This window comes from Mesocricetus auratus, unplaced genomic scaffold, assembly GCF_017639785.1.
Source record: "Mesocricetus auratus isolate SY011 unplaced genomic scaffold, BCM_Maur_2.0 Super-Scaffold_15014, whole genome shotgun sequence".
In the NCBI taxonomy this organism is placed as follows: domain Eukaryota; kingdom Metazoa; phylum Chordata; class Mammalia; order Rodentia; family Cricetidae; genus Mesocricetus; species Mesocricetus auratus.
Genome location: NW_024429186.1, coordinates 31,390,441 through 31,408,334, shown reverse-complemented (window position 1 = coordinate 31,408,334; position 17,894 = coordinate 31,390,441). Strand labels below are relative to the sequence as shown.

At 45.5% G+C, this 17,894-nt stretch overlaps 1 protein-coding gene across 2 annotated transcripts in view; it reads left to right on the top strand.

Annotated features, from left to right (window-relative positions):
- Positions 1-17,894, top strand: part of Flvcr2 (FLVCR heme transporter 2) — a 56,518-nt gene that overhangs the window by 26,874 nt on the left and 11,750 nt on the right. For both annotated transcript variants that reach the window (XM_005086366.4, XM_040742735.1), the window contains exons 2-4: positions 5,463-5,604; positions 8,054-8,194; positions 17,289-17,356. In XM_005086366.4, coding sequence (XP_005086423.1) covers positions 5,463-5,604; positions 8,054-8,194; positions 17,289-17,356 — 351 coding nt within the window. The remainder of the gene's footprint in view (positions 1-5,462; positions 5,605-8,053; positions 8,195-17,288; positions 17,357-17,894) is intronic.

Genomic DNA, 17,894 nt, shown 5'->3' with positions numbered 1-17,894 from the left:
TATTGGGTCATCTCATTATGGGGAATGTTCTTGGGAAAGGAGAATTGTTCAGCATGCCTTAAGATTGCTTATGTGGGAGCTGGAGAGATGCTCAGTGGTTAAAAGTACTGGCTGCTCTTCCAGAGGTCCTGAGTTCAATTCCCAGCTCCCACATGGTGGCTCACAACTTTCTAGAACTCCAGTTCTAGGGCACCTGGTGCCTTCTTTTACCCTCTGTAGGCTCTTGAACACATGTGGGACCTATAAATCACACAGCTCGCAACCTACATGAATAAATAAATAAATCGGGGCTGGAGAGGTGGCTTAGCAGCACTGGCTTCTCTTCCAAGGACCTGGGTTCAATTCCTAGCACCTACATGGCAGCTCACAACCATGTGTGACTTCTGTTCCAGAGGATCCAATGCCATCATATAGACACACCTGCAAGCAAAACACCAATGTACACATAGTAAGAATAAATAATTAAAAACTGAATCTAAAATAAAGATTGCTCATATGAGCTTAAGCAATCTGATATATGGCAATCATTATTTTGTCCCATTTTTTGAAGAGCTCTGATTTTAAAAAAAGACCCTTAACCATGCTTTTTATACTTATTTGTTTGTTTATTGTGCATGCCTGTGTGTGTGTTCATGCACATGAGTGCCATTGCGTATATATGCAGGTCAGAGAACAACTTGCAGAAATCAGTTCTCTCCCTCATCCATGCGGGTTCTAGGGGTTGAATTCAGTTGGAACTCAGGTTGTCAGGCTTGGTGGCAAGTGCCCTTATTTGCTGAACTGTCTGCCAGCCCAAACATGCTTTTAAAAATAGCAAACATTCTCTGAGAACCTTGTCCAGATTTTTGGTTTCCAAACCCATCTTTTCAGTAGTCTGGGCTCATGGACAAATTGGCTCTGGAAGTGGGATCCTCCCAACACACATTGACTACAGCTCACTTGTTCACTGACCACTGTCTATTAAGGAAGCATGGAGCCTGCTTACCAGGCACCAGCGAATAAACAACAGAAAGATGGTGGAAATCAAAGGCCCAAAGAGGCTATGTCAAGGAGATCATGTCTGCCTGGGAAAATCAAGGAACTCACTGTAAAGAGACTGCCACTGAGATAGCATTGGAATAATTAGAGAATTTTCAATAAATGTGCAAACTAGAGAATTGGCATCATGATCTGTTCTATCTGGATGGGAGGATGGGATCTGTGGTGACACGGGACAAGATGAGACTGGAAAGTGATTGCAAGTGGTAGGAAAAGCCAGAGCAGCATGCTGGGGGAGGGAGGTAAGTGCCCAACTGGTTTCTTGTCTTCTGGGTTGTGGAGGGTGAAGTTCCTTGAAGATTTCAGAGCCAGGGGAGGACGGTGGTGGGGAACCAGGGGAGGACGGTGGTGGAGAGCCAGGGGAGGACGGTGGTGGGGAACCAGGGGAGGATGGTGGTGGGAGACCCTTCAATAAGTCAGGCGTATGTGTGAGTCCACCGGGTCCACACTTCCTGAGACCACTGAGGACGAGAAGCAGAAGAGCTGGGCTTGCAGAGAAGGGATGAGACCACTCAAGTGAGCTGGAAATTGTCCTCTCTTTTGAGGAGGAGGTAACTGGTACTGTGGGTGAGTTCACCTACAGACATTGGAAATCAAGTTTTAACTGGTGGAACCAGGATTGAACTCAGATCTTTGGCCCCAGAGTATGTCCCTTTACTAGTGTGCAGTGTGATATGTTCGGTGTGTGCTGAGGAGGGAAGGGGGAGAGGTGAAGATCTGGATGAGAAATAGCACAGCAGGGCATGAGCCCCTCAAGGAGCAAAGCACGCCCAGGTTAAACCACTGGAGACCAGACCTGACGGCAGCCGTCAGATCTGGAGGGCTTCCCCCACCATCTGCTTTCCTGCAGGAAGCAGTACTGACCAGTGAAGGGACAGCTTTGATTCAGCAATAGAGAGCTAGTTCCTGGGAACTCTCAAGTTCGGAGGAATGCATTTGGCTCATCCTAGAGACAATGTCCAGGGAAAGGAATGAGTCCACTGGGGCCCAGGCCAGGACTTGGAGTGAGTTTCTCTTTCTAGGAATAGCCCAGGATGCCTGGGAGATGGGTGGCCAAAGGAGACATGAGTTTGGGTCAGTAAGACTCAGGTTTTTGTCTCTTGATGGAGAAGAGCAGAGTCCATCTTGCCAACAGCTTGTGTTGGGGAGATGAAATGCCCAGGACCTTGACTAAATGCTTAGTTGGGGATCAATTGTTCCCTGTTCCATGTGGGCCCAAAGCCTCATTACTGTGTGGCCACAAAGTTCCCTGATTTTTTTTCTATTGTGGAAGCCCCAGTGTCTTTGTATGGTCTGGTCAATACTCTGACCCTAGGACCAGTCAAGACTGGGAAGAACAGCTGATCCATGTTATGCTGATGGTGATGGGACAGAGGTCCTGTGGACCTCTGAGATGACATCACATATGCTGCATTTCATAGTGAGTGAGATGTGTGATTTGGTGGGAGGCATTGCTTAGGATAGACCCGAGGCCTTGCTGACAGTAGGCAAACATTGCCTCTAAGCTACATGCCAGCACTGATGGTTTGTTCGCTGGTTTATTTTTGCTCCTCTAATGCGTGAGCCAAGAGGACAAGTGACAGGGTCACACAAACCATGTCCTTTTCCTGCTATTCAAAGACCTCAGACTACACAGACATGTTTTTAATTATGCCCTGGAAATATCCCTGACTATTGACATTACCACAGCATGGTGAGGTCTTTTTTGAGGTTCCAGAAAGGACACACGGACAGACTTGACTTTCATTGCCTATGTTCAGCCTTTTGTTTGTCACATGTTTTTACCATGCTTTTTACATTTGTTTGTTTAGCATGTGCGCCCCCCCTCTCTCTGTGAGTGTGTGAGTGTGAGTGTGTGTGTGTGTGTGTGTGTGTGTGAGTGAGTGATGTATATACAGATGCTCATAGAGGCCAGTGAGATGGCATCAGATTCAACCAGTAGTTACAAGTGGTTCTGAGTCCCCCAATGTGTGTGCTGCTAACAGAACTTGGGTCCTCTGGAAGAACAGCAAGTGTGCTCTTAACAGCAATGCCATCCAGTCCCTTCCCACAGCCCTTTGCATACTGCAGAGCTAGGAACCACTGGGGGCATCTGATTGACAGTAACTGACAGAGGAAACACCCATGCAGGAAGTGAGTGGAAGCTCACTTGGCGGCTGCAGAGCAGTGAGGAGGAAGAGCTAACTGTTTCTCTGTCTGCTGCTCCTTCCAGTACGACAGAGCAACTGGGCTTTGAGTCTGTCTGCCCATCTGTCCTGTGCTTGTGGAGTGGGAAACCTGCCTGAACTGATGGAACTATCTCCAGTTTCTGCGTTGGTATTCTGTGAGCTGGTCGTTCTCCAGTGACAGATTCCTGAGGGGGAGGGCCAGGGATGACAGGAATGAGGAAGATGGGAAAATTGGAGTCAGAAGGTTTTCCACGAGTTGATCGATCAAGACAAGCAAGTTTATTAAGAGGGCAACATCAGCCGGGCGGTGGTGGCGCACGCCTTTAATCCCAGCACTCGGGAGGCAGAGGCAGTCGGATCTCTGTGAGTTCGAGGCCGGCTGGACCGACAGCCTCCAAAACAATACAGAGAAACCCTGTCTCGTAAAACCAAAAAAAAAAAAAAAAAGAGGACAATATCTTATATACTGTTATCAGGGCAAAATGGGACTGAACCATTAGATGCTATTGAGCAGTGGAGTGGACTCAGCCGCAAGTTAAAGTGACATCGCACAGAGGGAACACAGGCTGCCTCAATGCACCACAGACTGGGCGCTCAATGGCCTCGGAGCTGATAGTCACAGGCTTTCAAATTGGGGAAGAGTGGGCTCCCAGGATCCAAAACTGCAGCTTCCCCAAGGCCCCTATCCTAGGTCATTACTGACCTTACCAAGAATGTTCCTGGTTTTTGCAAGAAACTATGTTCCTTCTCCATACATCCAGGCCTCAGGGAAAGCTCTGAACTGTCCTGGCTCCCAACAATTAAGGGTGGCAGAAGGTCTTTGGGGAGTCATATGTTAGTCAGTTACTGCTGAGTCACAGTGTTTCTGATGTCAGGAACACCCAAGTTATGTTATCTGCTAGGTCCGGGGATTTTTGCTCTCTGACACCAACATGAGGTATTTTAATTTGCACCTGAGTGTAGGCATGTGTGTTCAATGCAGTTGTGTGTGGCCTCATGTTACAGAAACTTTGGATGTTGCTAAATTATTACACGGTGAATTGAAGCATTCACACTCATAAATGGTCTGACAACCTCCAGCTCTCGCTGAAAACAAGTTCTGGGGCTAAAGGTTATAAAAGCTTTTCAGCTGATCTCTTAGCACTGGGCTAACAGATTCAGTGAAACTGATCATTTCAACAACACAAGAGAAAAATAATCAACATTGTATTACTGTATCCCAGAGATGGGGCTATGGAAACCATTACTCATTAATTTGCACCAGAGAGAGCCAGACTGCTGTGTGATTTTTCCCCCATAGTTTTTGGGTCAGAACTGTGTATGAGTCAAGTTGTCAATCAAAGGAGTCTTGATGGAAATAATTATGATTCGTGTGTGAGGAAGGAATGGAAGTTGGGAATTAAATTTGTTTGTGTATGTGTGTAGTATGTGTGAGTATGTACATGCTCATGTGAGCATGTGCATGTTCACATGAGATTGACTGTTGTGAGATTTTTATACACTGTGTGAAAATGTATTGCTGTGATGGGTGTAATAAAAAGTTGAAGCCGGGCATTGGTGGCGCACGCCTTTAGTCCCAGGACTCAGGAGGCAGAGGCAGGCGGATCTCTGTGAGTTCAAGACCAGCCTGGTCTATAAGAGCCAGGACAGTTTTCAAAGCCACAGAGAAACCCTGTCTTGAAAAAAAAACCCAAAAACAAAACAAGCTGAACAAGCTGAATGGCATCAGCCAGACACAGAGGAAGCAGTATGGGTAGTACAGAGAGATGAGGTAACGAACCACATGACAGAATGTATATTAAAATAAATGGGTTAATTTAAGTTATAAGAGCTAGTGGGGCGAGCCTAAGATAAGGCCAAGCTCTCATAATTAATAGTAAGTCTCCTTATTTGTGAGCTGGAGGCCCAAAGAAAAATCTGACTACGGTTTACATTGGGTGTCTTTTTCCATTGTTCTTTGTCTTTGCTTTTTGAGACATGAGTTCATTGATTCTGCTAGGTTGGCCGGTCAGTGAGCTTCGGGGATCTGTCTGTCTCTGTCCTCCCAATGCTGGGGTGACAGCCACATGCAACCACACCCAGTTTTTATGTAGGTGTTAGGTATGCGGGCTCAGGTCCTCATGCTTGCATGCCAGGCACTTTACCAAGTGAGCCTTGTTCCCAGCCTGAGAAATTATGCTTACTAATAGCAGTCTCTAAATTTGTCTCTTAGCACTTGGCCATTTGATAACAGATTGATGTGTCTGTCTTCTATAGCTTGGAATTGCAATTGGGTTTTTGGTCCCTCCTGTTCTGGTACCCAACATCAAAGACCAGGAAAAGCTTGCCTACCACATCAGCATCATGTTCTACATAATAGGAAGTGTGGCCACTCTCCTCTTCATCCTGGTCATCATCGGTAAGATCATTAGCAGGTTGCATGTGGGTAGGGGGTGGGGAAGTTACATCAAGTCTGGTGGTACCCTTTGATCATGGCCCTAAATACCATAGATACTTAGAGATACTTGAGGCTGGGCTTCTTCTGGTCTTCAGATGTTTTAACTTGAGTAATGGTCCCTAATACACTGCTAACTGGTGCTATGTACTTTGGTAGCAGCCCAGGAAAGTTTTACTTGTAGTTGACCAGTCTCTATTCCCACCTCACGAGAAGAATTAGGTAGATTGTTGTCACCTTGATGAGACCCCAGGGAGGACCAGTGTCATAGGTATTGTGTGATGAATGTCTGGTCAACAGCCCAACAAATGAGGTGCCTTGTAGGTCCTCTTCAACAAGACAGCTAAGACTATTATAAAATATAATAATAAAAATTATAAATTATAAACTGAAATTGCTCTCCAAACACTAAGGCCCTAAGGTTAACCTAGGAATCCTTGGGTATCAAATTTTTTCATAATTAATATTGATTATAAAAGTAATATATGCACTGTGGAAAAATCTAAGAATAAAAGAGTTAAAGAAAGGGATGACCATTAATTTATCCTTGAACAACTTCATCGCAACAAGGAAACTCAGGTAACTACTATTAACATCTTACACAGATGCCCAATTACTAATCCTGGCCGGGCCCCTATGATCCTTGCACTCTGGAGGCTGAGGCAGGAGGATGACTAATTTAAGGACAGCCTATGCTACATAGGAAGACCCTGTCTCAAAGAAAACAAACAAAACAGCAAATCCACAAAAGAGTGAACCAAGAAAGTGAAAGAGAAAAACTTATTGTTTTCATGTAGGTGATATTCCTGGGATAAAGTCAGAGACATCCAGGTAGACTTTTCTTTCCTGTTAGTCACCCATCTAAAGGTTACCCTCTGCCCTCTGCCCTAAAGTCCTATCTCAGGTATTAAAGGTTTATCCTGTGTGCTGGCTCCCGTGCAGAGTCAGGTGGTTGGATATGTATTTCATACCACCATTCTCTTTGTCATTTCATTCCTGGTAGCTGAGACAGAGGACAGTGGTCCCTAGGGCTAGCCTCAGGGAGCTCTGTGTGGAAGCAAGGAAGAATGAGCCAGCCCAAGGCCTCTTGGTTCCACTGAGGTTTGAAATTGTAATGTGCCTGCCTCAAATGCTTGTACTCACAGCCAGTGAGGTCCTAGCTCTTTGCAACTGCAAACCTAGGTGGTAGGACATTGCTGTTTTAGAGGTATTTAGATAATAGTTTCCTGCGTGAAGGATGCAAAAAAATCTTATGTGAGTTCATGGTTGCCAAAACCTGGAGACAACACTCAGTGCTGTGGAGCTAAATCATCTTCTTGCATGACTTTCTTCTGATGGAAGGGGAGCTGAACAGTCAAGACAATGGATGGCACATTCCAGTGGGAGAATTTAGCCAGAACTATTATTGGAGAAGGAAGAGGCAGCACTCTGAAGTCCAAGCTGGAATGGTTGGAGGTGGGGGCACTTTGATCTACAGGGAAAGCCAATCTCATTTCCAGAACTTCCTCGGGAGGCCGATTGCTCTCCTTCCAGCAGAAGTCTCTTGGGACTTGCCAGAGGCCATGTAGTGCTTGCTCAGACCAGGTGGAGAACTCAATTTAGCCAAATAACTAGTTAAACACATCTGCCCTACAGAGAGCCAAATGGCACTCGGTGGGGTCAAATCACGCTGGCTGCGTGGAATTAGACTCTAAATGGAGTAGTTTCTCCACAGTCACTCTTTAGCCTTTAACACAAGAGTGGTCACATCTGTACCTTGTCTCTTTCATCACACATGTCTGATTCAGCGTTGGCGAGACTAGGAATACACTCTCAGCTTTTGCTACTGTGATTTTCTTTAACTCAGGGAACAGCCTTTGGCTGCCATGTTCTGGGTTATATGACTCTGTAATCAATGTCCCATCCCTCTTTGGAAGGAATGCTGGGGCTCAGCCATCCCCAGGGTTCACTAACCTTCCAAAGCTTAGCTTCCACTTCTTTTCACCCATGCTCACCTCCCTTGCTTTGTGTTATGTTATTTGCTAGTTATTATGGGCTGCCTTGATCTTTGAACACTGCCTGGGAGGCTCATTGAGGCAATTAAAGAAAGGGCAATTAAAAAAAATGACAGTGCTAGAGAAAATAGCTCAGAGATAAAGTGCTTGCTTTGCATGCTTGAGGCCCTAGGTTCCCTCCCCTCTAATGCAAAAGAGAAAAAAAGAAAAGAAAAAGCAATTAAAGAACACCATTGCAAAGACTCAGGCAATGAGAAACAACTTAGGAAAGGGATTGGAAAGATTTCTCTGGAAACTGCCATTTCCTTTACAGTTTCAGCGCCTCCTGAGATGATGGAGCCAGCTTGTGTCTGTGTGGAGCTGGTATTCCTCTCCAGCAGGAGAGAAATTTCCTCTCATCTCTATTACTTTCCTTTCAGTATTCAAGGAGAAGCCCAAGTATCCTCCCAGCAGGGCCCAGTCCTTGAGCTATGCCTTGGCGTCCACTGATGCTTCATACTTAAGTTCCATTGTCCGGCTCTTCAAAAACCTCAACTTCGTGCTGCTAGTCATCACCTACGGTAAGGTGCACAGGTGTCCAAGGCTGCCCGGAACTAGCCCGATGTGTCTGTGTTTCTTACTCTTCCCAAGTCCAAATGTTGTAAAGTTGCTTAGGGTCGACCTTGGGGCCTCTGAAGATGTTGTAATGTCCACCCTAGATAAAACATTCCTTTCCATGCAGGTCCTGACAAATGCTTGTGGATTTCCGTGTCCTGTCTCTATAACAGTTGTAGATGATTTTTCCCTCTCTGGTTAACATCTTAATACTTAGGATTTAAAATAATATCTCTCAATTCAACTCCCTACTACTCTGAACTTAGTGAGTGGACTGCTGCCTTTTCCTCCATACTAAACATTGGATACTCCAGAAGTGACAGACGGATGAGTGACAGGAGTGGTGGATGGATGAGTGAATGAGTGAATGAATGAATCTGTAAATTAGCTTTGCCGGCTGGGTGTGGTGGTGTACACCTTTAATCCCAGCACTCAGGAGGCAGAGGCAGGCAGATCTCTGAGTGCGAGGCCAGCCTGACCTACAGAGTGAGTTTCAGGACAGCCAGGGCTACACAGAGAAACCCTGTCTTGAAAAACAAAACAAAGAACAAGGTCATGGCATTCAAAACTACCCAATCCTTTATGGATAGTAGTCTGTGACTGGGCACTCTTAGTTCAAGAAGTTGTAGCTCTGCCCAAGTGCCTGACTCACAGCCTACACTTGGCCACTCAACCACTGGATAAAGTTAAAAGTAAGTCAAGTGTGTAACACGCTCAGTAACCTGTGAAACAAAGACAGGAGGTTGGTTTGACAAGACAAACTAAAATGAGACTATTTTGGCCAGCCATGACTTCATGTTTCCTATGAGTGCACAAGTCATTGTTTCAGAACACCACCACCATCAGATCTGAGTTAATACCTACTAAGCCCATATATCTTAGCTAGGGTTTCTATTGCTGTGAAGAGACACCATGACCACAGTAACTCTTATAAAGGAAAACATTTAATTGGGGCTGGCTTACAGTTCCAGAGGTTTAATGCATTATTGTCATGGTGGGAAGCATGGCATCATGCAGGCAGACATGGTGCTATAGAAGGAGCTGAGAGTTCTACGTCTTGATCCACAGGCAACAGGAAGTGAACTGTGTACCACACTGGACATAGCTTGAGCATATGTGAGAACACAACAAAGCCACACCTCCTAATAGTGCCACTCCCTATTGGCCAAGCATTCAAACACGTGAGTCTCTGGAGGCCTTACCTATTCAAACCACCAACCACACCATATGAGGTCAATACTGTTATTATCCCCACTAAAACAGAGAAAGAATCTGAAACTCAGAGAGTCTAGGTATTTAGACTAAGGTCATACACTGCAAGTGGCAGAGCCAGATTCAAACACAAGTTTGTTAAAGAATTTTCTCTCTATTACATAACCCAGGCTTTGGAAAAAGTTAAGTGAGCCTCCTGTGTCAGCCTCCTCTGCAGCTGGAACTACAGGCATTTGTCACCACATCCAAAGCCAGTATTTGCTTGCATATTTCACAGTTGACCATATATTTCCTTCCACATCTGTGCTTAAAATTGCCTACCAGGAAAGCTGAAGACATGGCTCAGCAGTTAAGAGCATTGTCTGCTCTTTCGGAGGACCTGGGTTCAATTTCTAGCACCCACATGGTAGCTCACAACCATCTGTAACTATAGTCCTAGGTGATCTGACTCCCTCTTCTGGCCTCCCCAGGCACTAGGCATGTATGTGGTGCAGAGGTGTTCACAGACAAAACATCCATACACATAAAACAATGATAAATAAATAAATAAATAAATAAATAAATAAAGCAAACAACAACTGCAGACTAGGTTTATCAGTGCCCTTTGTCTCAGAACCCTCATCTGCTGAGGTACTGGGTCAGAGGCCATTAGCCTCATGGAGAAGTAGTATGTTTCTCAGTCATACACCATCTCAGACCTCTCTAATGGCCCCCATTAGCCTCTGGGACCTGGTTCTCCAACTCTCATTTCCTTCAGTTTCTCAGTTCTAAATATACCTCTGCATTCATCCACAGTAAAGTCTCCAACCTCTAGACATGTCCAACGAAAGCAGTTATGAACTGCCCAATCCCTGGGCAGTATACAAGCATATGGAACCAAGCACTTGGTGAGGAGATGTATGAGGAATGCTAGGCCTTGGACATGCAGTGAAACTGGATGCCTTTGGGTTCCCTTCCAGGCTCGGGATTCCTTAACTCTGAGAACTTTTACTTTTCACCCTGTCGTGACTACATCCCTCTGCTATGAACATGACTGCATCTGACAGCTGGGTATCTGAGGTCTACTTTGTGGCTCTGGGGGAGACTAAGTGCCTGAGTGTTGTCTGTGCCTGAAGATGATGCTAGTGTTACCTGCTGGGTATGATGCATTGTAGAGCTGTGGTCCTCAGTGCTGGAGGCTGTGAGTGGCAGGGCCAGGTCACTGACCTGTAAAAGGATGAAAGAATCTGAATGTATGGAGGATGGTTGGTGTTCTTGGTTATTGGGGGGCTAACTCTGGGTCACACTGTGGGGTACAAAGCAGCTCCTCCTCGCCTCTCCTATGACTGGTGGCTTGTATTCCTGTACTTTAGCCGGAATTATAAGCTTTAATCCTTCCCTACTGGACTCTCTAGGCATTCTTCCTCATCTATTTGGTTAAATGATAATGCAGGCAATAAGGCAAACACTTTTTGTATGCATCTGATTTTAGGGCAGCATCTTGTGAATCCCAGACTGTCCTAGAATGACTGGGGATGATCTTGAGTGTGTGTGGTCCTCCTGCCACTGCATCCTGAGTGTTGGGATTGCAGATGTGAACCACCATGTATGTCTGTTTTATGTGGTGTTGGGGATCGGTTCTATGGCTTAGTTCATGGCAGGCAAGCACTCTGACAACTGCTACATTCTTCAGCCCAAGGGAAGCACCCTTAAGCGGTGATTAGGATCTTAGGAAATCTGCTTGTCTAGAAGAAGCATCGAGGAAACAAGCAAAAATGGCCAATCACCACCTGCACCCCCAGGACTTTTAATAGTTCTTGTCACATTGAAGGTGGTATTTAGTTAAGAAAAATGGCTAAGCAGGGAAGTGGTGGAACATACCTTTAGTCCCAGCACTCAGGAGACAGAGACATTTGGATGTCAAGGCCAACCTCGGATGTTCAGATCTCTGAGTTTGAAGCTACCCTCATTTACAGAGGGAGTTCCAGGACAGCCACAGCTACATAAAGAAACTCTGTCTCAGAAAAAAAGGCTGAGTAGCAGTAGGAACAGTGGGCTTTGTGTCAGCAAAACATGACAACAATGAATGAAGTTTCAGGAATCTGCTCTCTTGTGGCCTCTGCTAATGTCTCTTATAGCCTAACAGCTGCCATGGTGACAGGCGGGATGCTTTTCCACGCTGTTCCCACACCTGCCTGCAAGTGTGTGCTAGACCATTATCCCAGGGGTCTGACATCTGGTCTGGGAGCATGTGCTTGAGGTTCCCTTTCCTTGGGGTTCTCCAGTGTCTTACCCTTCTCCTACCTTGTAGGCGGGACCAAGAGAGGGATCTCAGAGTGACTGTAAGATCTAGCTTACAAGGAGTTTAACAAAGTACAATGATGTACATGTCTGCAAATGCCACCGTGTAATTCATTACTTTGTATGCGATTGATTTACTTAATTAAAATAGAATTGATGGAGCTAGAGATATGACCCAGTAGTTAAGAACACTTGTTGCTCTTGCAGAGGACCTGGGTTTGGCTCCTAGCTCCCACATGGTGGCTCATAACCGTTCATAACTCCAGTTCTAGGGGATCCAATGCCATCTCCAGATCTCTAAGAGCACCTGGCACGCATACGGTGCACATACATTCATGCAGGCAAAACATGCACACACATAAAAATAATTTTATTTTTGAGACAGGGTTTCTCTGTATAGCCTTGGCTATTCTGGAACTTGCTTTGTAGACTAGGCTGGCCTTGAACTCAGAGATCTACCTGCCTCTACCTCTGCCTCCTAAGAGCTGGGATTAAGGGCATGTACCATCAAGTCCAGCTAAAAATAAATCTTACAAAAGAAGAAGAGGAGGAGGAGGATTGGGTTTGGTAGTACATTCCTCTAAATCCAGTATTCTTTTAAAAGCTATAACTTTTAAAGATTTAGTTATTTTAATTATATATATGATACATACATACAGGAAGAGGCCAGAGCCCCAATATCCCTTTCTGAAGCATGCCTACAGTCATCCTGAATCCCAGTTCCAGGGAATTCAAAAGGTATGCATGTGGTGTACATATATATATATATATATATATATGAAAACATTTAATTGGGGTGGTTTGCTGACAGTTTCAGAGGTTCAGTCCATTATCATCATGGTGGGGAGCATGGCAGCATGGCAGTATTGAGAGGGGGCTGCGAGTCCTACAACTTGCAAGCATCAGGAAGTTCATTGAGCCACACTGGGTAGCATCCTGAGCAAAGGAAACCCCAAAGCCCACCTCCACAGTGACACAGTTCCTCTAACAAGGCCACACACACATCAACAAAGCCACACCTCCAACTGTAGTCAGACTACCAGACTCAGGTATTTTATTACGGTGACATGAAGCCAGTTAGCACAGCAAGCTTCCCCAAGGATAGAATCCAATGGCATCCTTGATCAGTTGTTCTGTTTTCCATGGTTCTCTCCTGGGAACTCAGATTTAGGCAGTATAGGTGAAGGCCTGCCCCTTGTAAGCATCCTGGGCAATTCCGACTCATAGCAGATTTGGGAATTTCTGAAGTAGCTGTGGGAAGGGTTGATCTTGTGGTCTTGGGGCTCCTCTTCCAGGTGAACCCCACTACCTGGGAGTCTTGGTCTTGTCTTTCATTCTCTGTATTCCTGAAGCCAAACTCTAGTTTTGGAAATACCTAATTCTCTCTCTCTCTCTCTCTCTCTCTCTCTCTCTCTCTCTCTCTCTCTCTCTCTCTCTCTCTCTCTCTCTCTCTCTCTCTCTCTGTCTCTCTCTCTCTTTCTCTCTCCCTCCCTCTCTCCCCCACTTCTCTTTCTGTTAAAATGAAGGTTCTTGAGCCTCATTATAGGAGATTCTGATTTAAAAGAATGCATTTTTGAACTTTTTTGGGGGGGGACAAGGTTTCTCTCTATAGCCCTGGGACTGACTTTGTAGACCAGGCTGGCCTTGAACTCACAGAGATTCCCCCTGCCTCTGCCTCCCAAGTGCTGGAATTGAAGGCATACACCACCACCACCTGGCTTCAGTTTTGAACTCTGAAGTGGTCTCTAAAATAGTTTTGGGGGAAAAATTAGCCTCCACAATTGAAGGAGTCTCCCAGTGTCACGTGTGCCTGCCTCCTTCTCGGGACCTGCACATCTATCTCCCAGTGATGTGACTCTCAGCATGGCAGGCTCCAGGGTGGTCACACTAACTCTGCACTGAGCTGATGGGGGTTTACCTCGCTGTAGTGATCGGAACTGAGTATCAGACCATCCCCCGGATTTGTGGAGGAGGTACCCCGCCCTCAGCACAGAGCCTGCCTTTCATTCCTGCTCTTCCTGCTCTTGGGTGTGAGGTGCTCAACCTTTTGGAGTGGACTTATGCCGTCTGACTTGTCTGGCAACACCTGAAGATGTGGGAAGGGCATCTGAAGACTGATTCAGGAATCCACACATCAGCTGCTAACTCCTCTGGGGCCAGTGCGTAGAGCATGGGAAAGACAGACAGCTTTCCAGCGTGCATCTCTGCTCCCAGCCCTCCTCCCCCTTTACCCTGGCTGTCCAGCTGGGTACAGGGAGAGGTTGTTGATAAACCACTCTCTAACTGAGTCAGTATTTCCAACTTCAGCAGGGTTAGAGTCACCTGGAAGGTTTGCTCACACCCAGATTATGGGAGCTCATTTCCAGAGCCCCTGAAGTAACAGCCTCTGCAGTGCAGTTGGACATGTGTCGATAGACTACACATGGTCTCTAACCCACTGATCCCCAGCTCGGCCAGGGTGAGGCCTGGGCCAGGGTGCTCAGACTGTTCCCTCACAAAAGTGCCAATATCGAGGTAGGGTTGTTGCTGTTTTGTTTTTCTTTCCTTCAGTTGGATAATGTTTACTTGAATTCTGCCTACCTTGTTCATACCAGCTGGGGACTCAAGCTGAGACCAGCTGTTCCACCTGAAGCCAAAGTTCACTTAGCTTTGGCAGGGTCAGACTAGGCCAGGAGGCTGAAGAATGAGCAGGAAGGGTGGGAAGATAATAGGGTGAGACGAGAAGAGGCCAGAAAGCTGATGTTTTGTTTTGTTTTTTCCTCCCTGTTCTCTCCAACATTCCAGCCCACACAACTTCTCAGGACCTTGTCTCTTGGTGACTCTCTTGACTCAGGAATGGAATTCTAAGTGTCTGGGTGTGTAGTTGAAGTTAGTTGGGTTTGCTTTCTAGTAAGATGCCAATTAGATGCCAACTAAACACTCTTTATGTATTTATTATTTGTGTGCCTGTGTGTGTCACCATATATTGGTGGAGGTCAGAGGACAACTTGGGAGAGTAGACCCTCTCCTTCTATTATGTGGGTCCTGGGGATGGAACTTGGGTCCTCAGATGTGGTGTCAGGTACTTTTACCCACTGGGCCATCTCTCTGGTCCCCTGTAGGATGTTTTCTTATGTGACAACCACTAACCTGGAAGTTGTAACTTTGGGTAACATGTGGCATTTGTTGGCCTACTGTGAGCTCTGTGTTGTTGAGGAGGCCATACTGAACCCAACCCTTTGCATCTGTGGGGTTACCTGCTGAGAGAGGCTAGGATGGGAAGGCCTTAGGGATACCTTTGTTTTGAGTCAGGAAATCTGATGGTTAAAACAAGGGCTCTGGCCAGGCGCTGGTTGCGCACGCCTTTAATCCCAGCACTTGGGAGGCAGAGGCAGGTGGATCTCTGTGAGTTTGAGGCCAGCCTGGTCTACAGAGATAGTTCCAGGACAGCATCCAAAACAATACAGAGAAACCCTGTCTCAAAAAACAACAACAACAACAACAAAAAACAAGGGTTCTGGAAACACCAGCAGTAAATTCAGCCCCACTTTACCCCGTAATGCCTGTGTGCTTGTCTCTGTGGGGATGAAAATTCTGATCTATTTTTTTGCGAGAATTTGACCTTCACTTTGTATCTTGTTCTCCATGGAACCTGATCTAGGAAGAATGTCAATTGTATTTCAGCACCAATGCTTATGATAAAAATGACTGGTGATTAAAAATGGACAGAGAGACCTAGTCATATCTGGTCCTAGACCATTCAGTGTGTCCTTGAGTTCCGAGACTCTTTTCACTGGTCCATCCTTTCTGGGGACCTTGAAGACTATGGCTTAGAGCTGTGCTCCTGAGAGGTGCCAGAGGGCAATTCTTGTACTTAACTTTTATTATTTTTTAGCCAAAATCTTGCGGCCCAAAGAGAAACAGCATCTAGCTGCCTCTGATCTGATGCTCTGTGGACTGGTTCCACTGGAGATAAACTGCCAAGGATGTCCTGCTGAGAGCTGTGTGTCCTGTCTTATACTCTTCTCCACAAATAGAATGTGACATGTGCCTGTAGTAGTCTTGTGAACTTCAATATGTAGTTAAAGAAAAAAAAAAGTCCCCTGGTATTTGTGTTTCTTTTTTTCTAAACAAAACAAAATGGGATCGTATCCAGGCTGGCTTCTTATTCAAAATCCTCCTGCCTCATCTCTGAAATGCTGGAATTATGTGGGAGATGGTTAACAGTGTGTATTACCCAGTTTGGGGTTTGCTTTTTAACTGTGTGCATTTTTCTCATCTATAGAATGGGTATGCTAACACTGCTAACTTCTAGGGTAGTTATAAAGATTATAAGGTCCTTAGAACAGGGCTAGTACCTAGGTATGTGGTGTTGTCATCATCATCACCTTCATCACCATCATAGTCATCCTTGAAGGAAGGCCAGGAGCCCCTTTCTCAATTCCAATCGCAGCGTAGTCACTGATTGTGTGGCTTTGGGCAAATCACCTTATTATGCCCCTTCCTTCCTTTGTGTTTATATACATATATGAATGTGTTCATGTGGGTGTGTGCATATGTACAATGCACAGATGTCAGAAGTCAATATTAGATGTCTTCCTGTTACTGTCTACCTTTTTAAAAAGTAGTTTTTATTTGTGATTTTATTATTTGAGAATTTAATATATTTATACATCTTGATCATATTATCTACTGCCTCCCCCCCCCCAATTCCCTGTACTGTCCCCCATTCTGTTTCCCTACCAACTCACATTTTTTAAGCAGAGTCTCTCACTGAAACCTGAATCTCATCAGTTTTGCTAGGCTGGCTGGTCAGTGAGCCAAGGATTCGTGGATTTCTTCCCTTCCCTAAAGTACTGGGGTTGCAGACTCCAGAGGCCGTGTCTGGCTCTTTGCATGTACACTAAGGATTCAAACTCTTTGCATGTACGCCAGGGATCCACACTCAGGTCTTCATGCCTGAGTAGCAGAAACTTTACTTACCAACCGAGCCATCTCCCCAGTCCCCTATACTCTATTTCTACCCATAATTTCTAGATACCCCATTATTTGTTGAATTAACTGATGAATTAGGGTGTCAACTAAACGCTCATTCAGGTCTAGTTTAGTTTCACATAGTAGATCTGTATAATCCTGAATCAGAGAAGTGGAAGGGTGGAAAGAGGAGAGAAATAGTCAGGGGGAGGAGGGAATAGGGCCATCAGGAGCGGATGGAAGAGATCCACTGCTTCCTAAACCCCCGTAGGTCTAGACAAAGCAGAAAGAAGAGCCATGGGTGGTTCTTATCTGGAGTGGTCCTACACAGTCATTTCCAGGACAGACTAAAGGGATCATGGTGTAATGGTATGTGGCAAAAAAAGAGGCTACTATGGTTAATTTTAGTTGTTTTCAAGTATTTCTTTCAGAAAAACTAGAAAGTCACCTCCTATTTCCCTGTATTTTTCTCCTCTGAGGACACCACACAGAGTGGAAGTAGGGATGAAGACTTCTTCTGACCTCCCTAAGGACTGTGGGTTGGAGGATGGTAGCCTATTGCCTGAGATGTTGGCCCATGGCCAATCCTAATGTGTTTCACCCTGCCTCCTTTAGGTCTGAATGCTGGCTCTTTTTATGCCTTATCTACTCTGCTGAATCGAATGGTGATATTGCACTTCCCGGTAAGACTGATCCCCAGGCATACTGGGCAGGGAGATAGTAGGGCTGTAAAACTGTCTCTGCAGACACTGGGTCTAATTTTAGTTCAAGGTAGCCTCTGATGGTGGTGTGCCTCCAGGACTCGGAGATGGCCTGGATCTCAATTTAAGTTTTGATGGTATTAACCTATGTCGTACCATGAATATGACAAGCTTGTTATCATCTTAGACCACTCTGTTTTCTGCAAAAGACATATAAATTACCTTTTATTTTTTGAGATATGGTTTCTCTGTGTAACCATGGCTGTCCTGGAACTCAGGACAGGCTGGACTCAAACTCACAGAAATCTGCCGCCTCTGCCTCCTGAGTTCTGGGCTAAAAGGTGTGTGCTATCATCTTCCAGCTCATTTGTTTGTTTGTTTGTTTATTTATTTTGAGACAGATTCCATTATACATCTTTGGGTGGCCTGAAACTCACAGAGATCTGCCTGCCTCTGCCTCCCAAGTACTGAGATTAAAGGCGTGCGTCACCATGCCCAGCTACAATGACCTCTCGTAAGA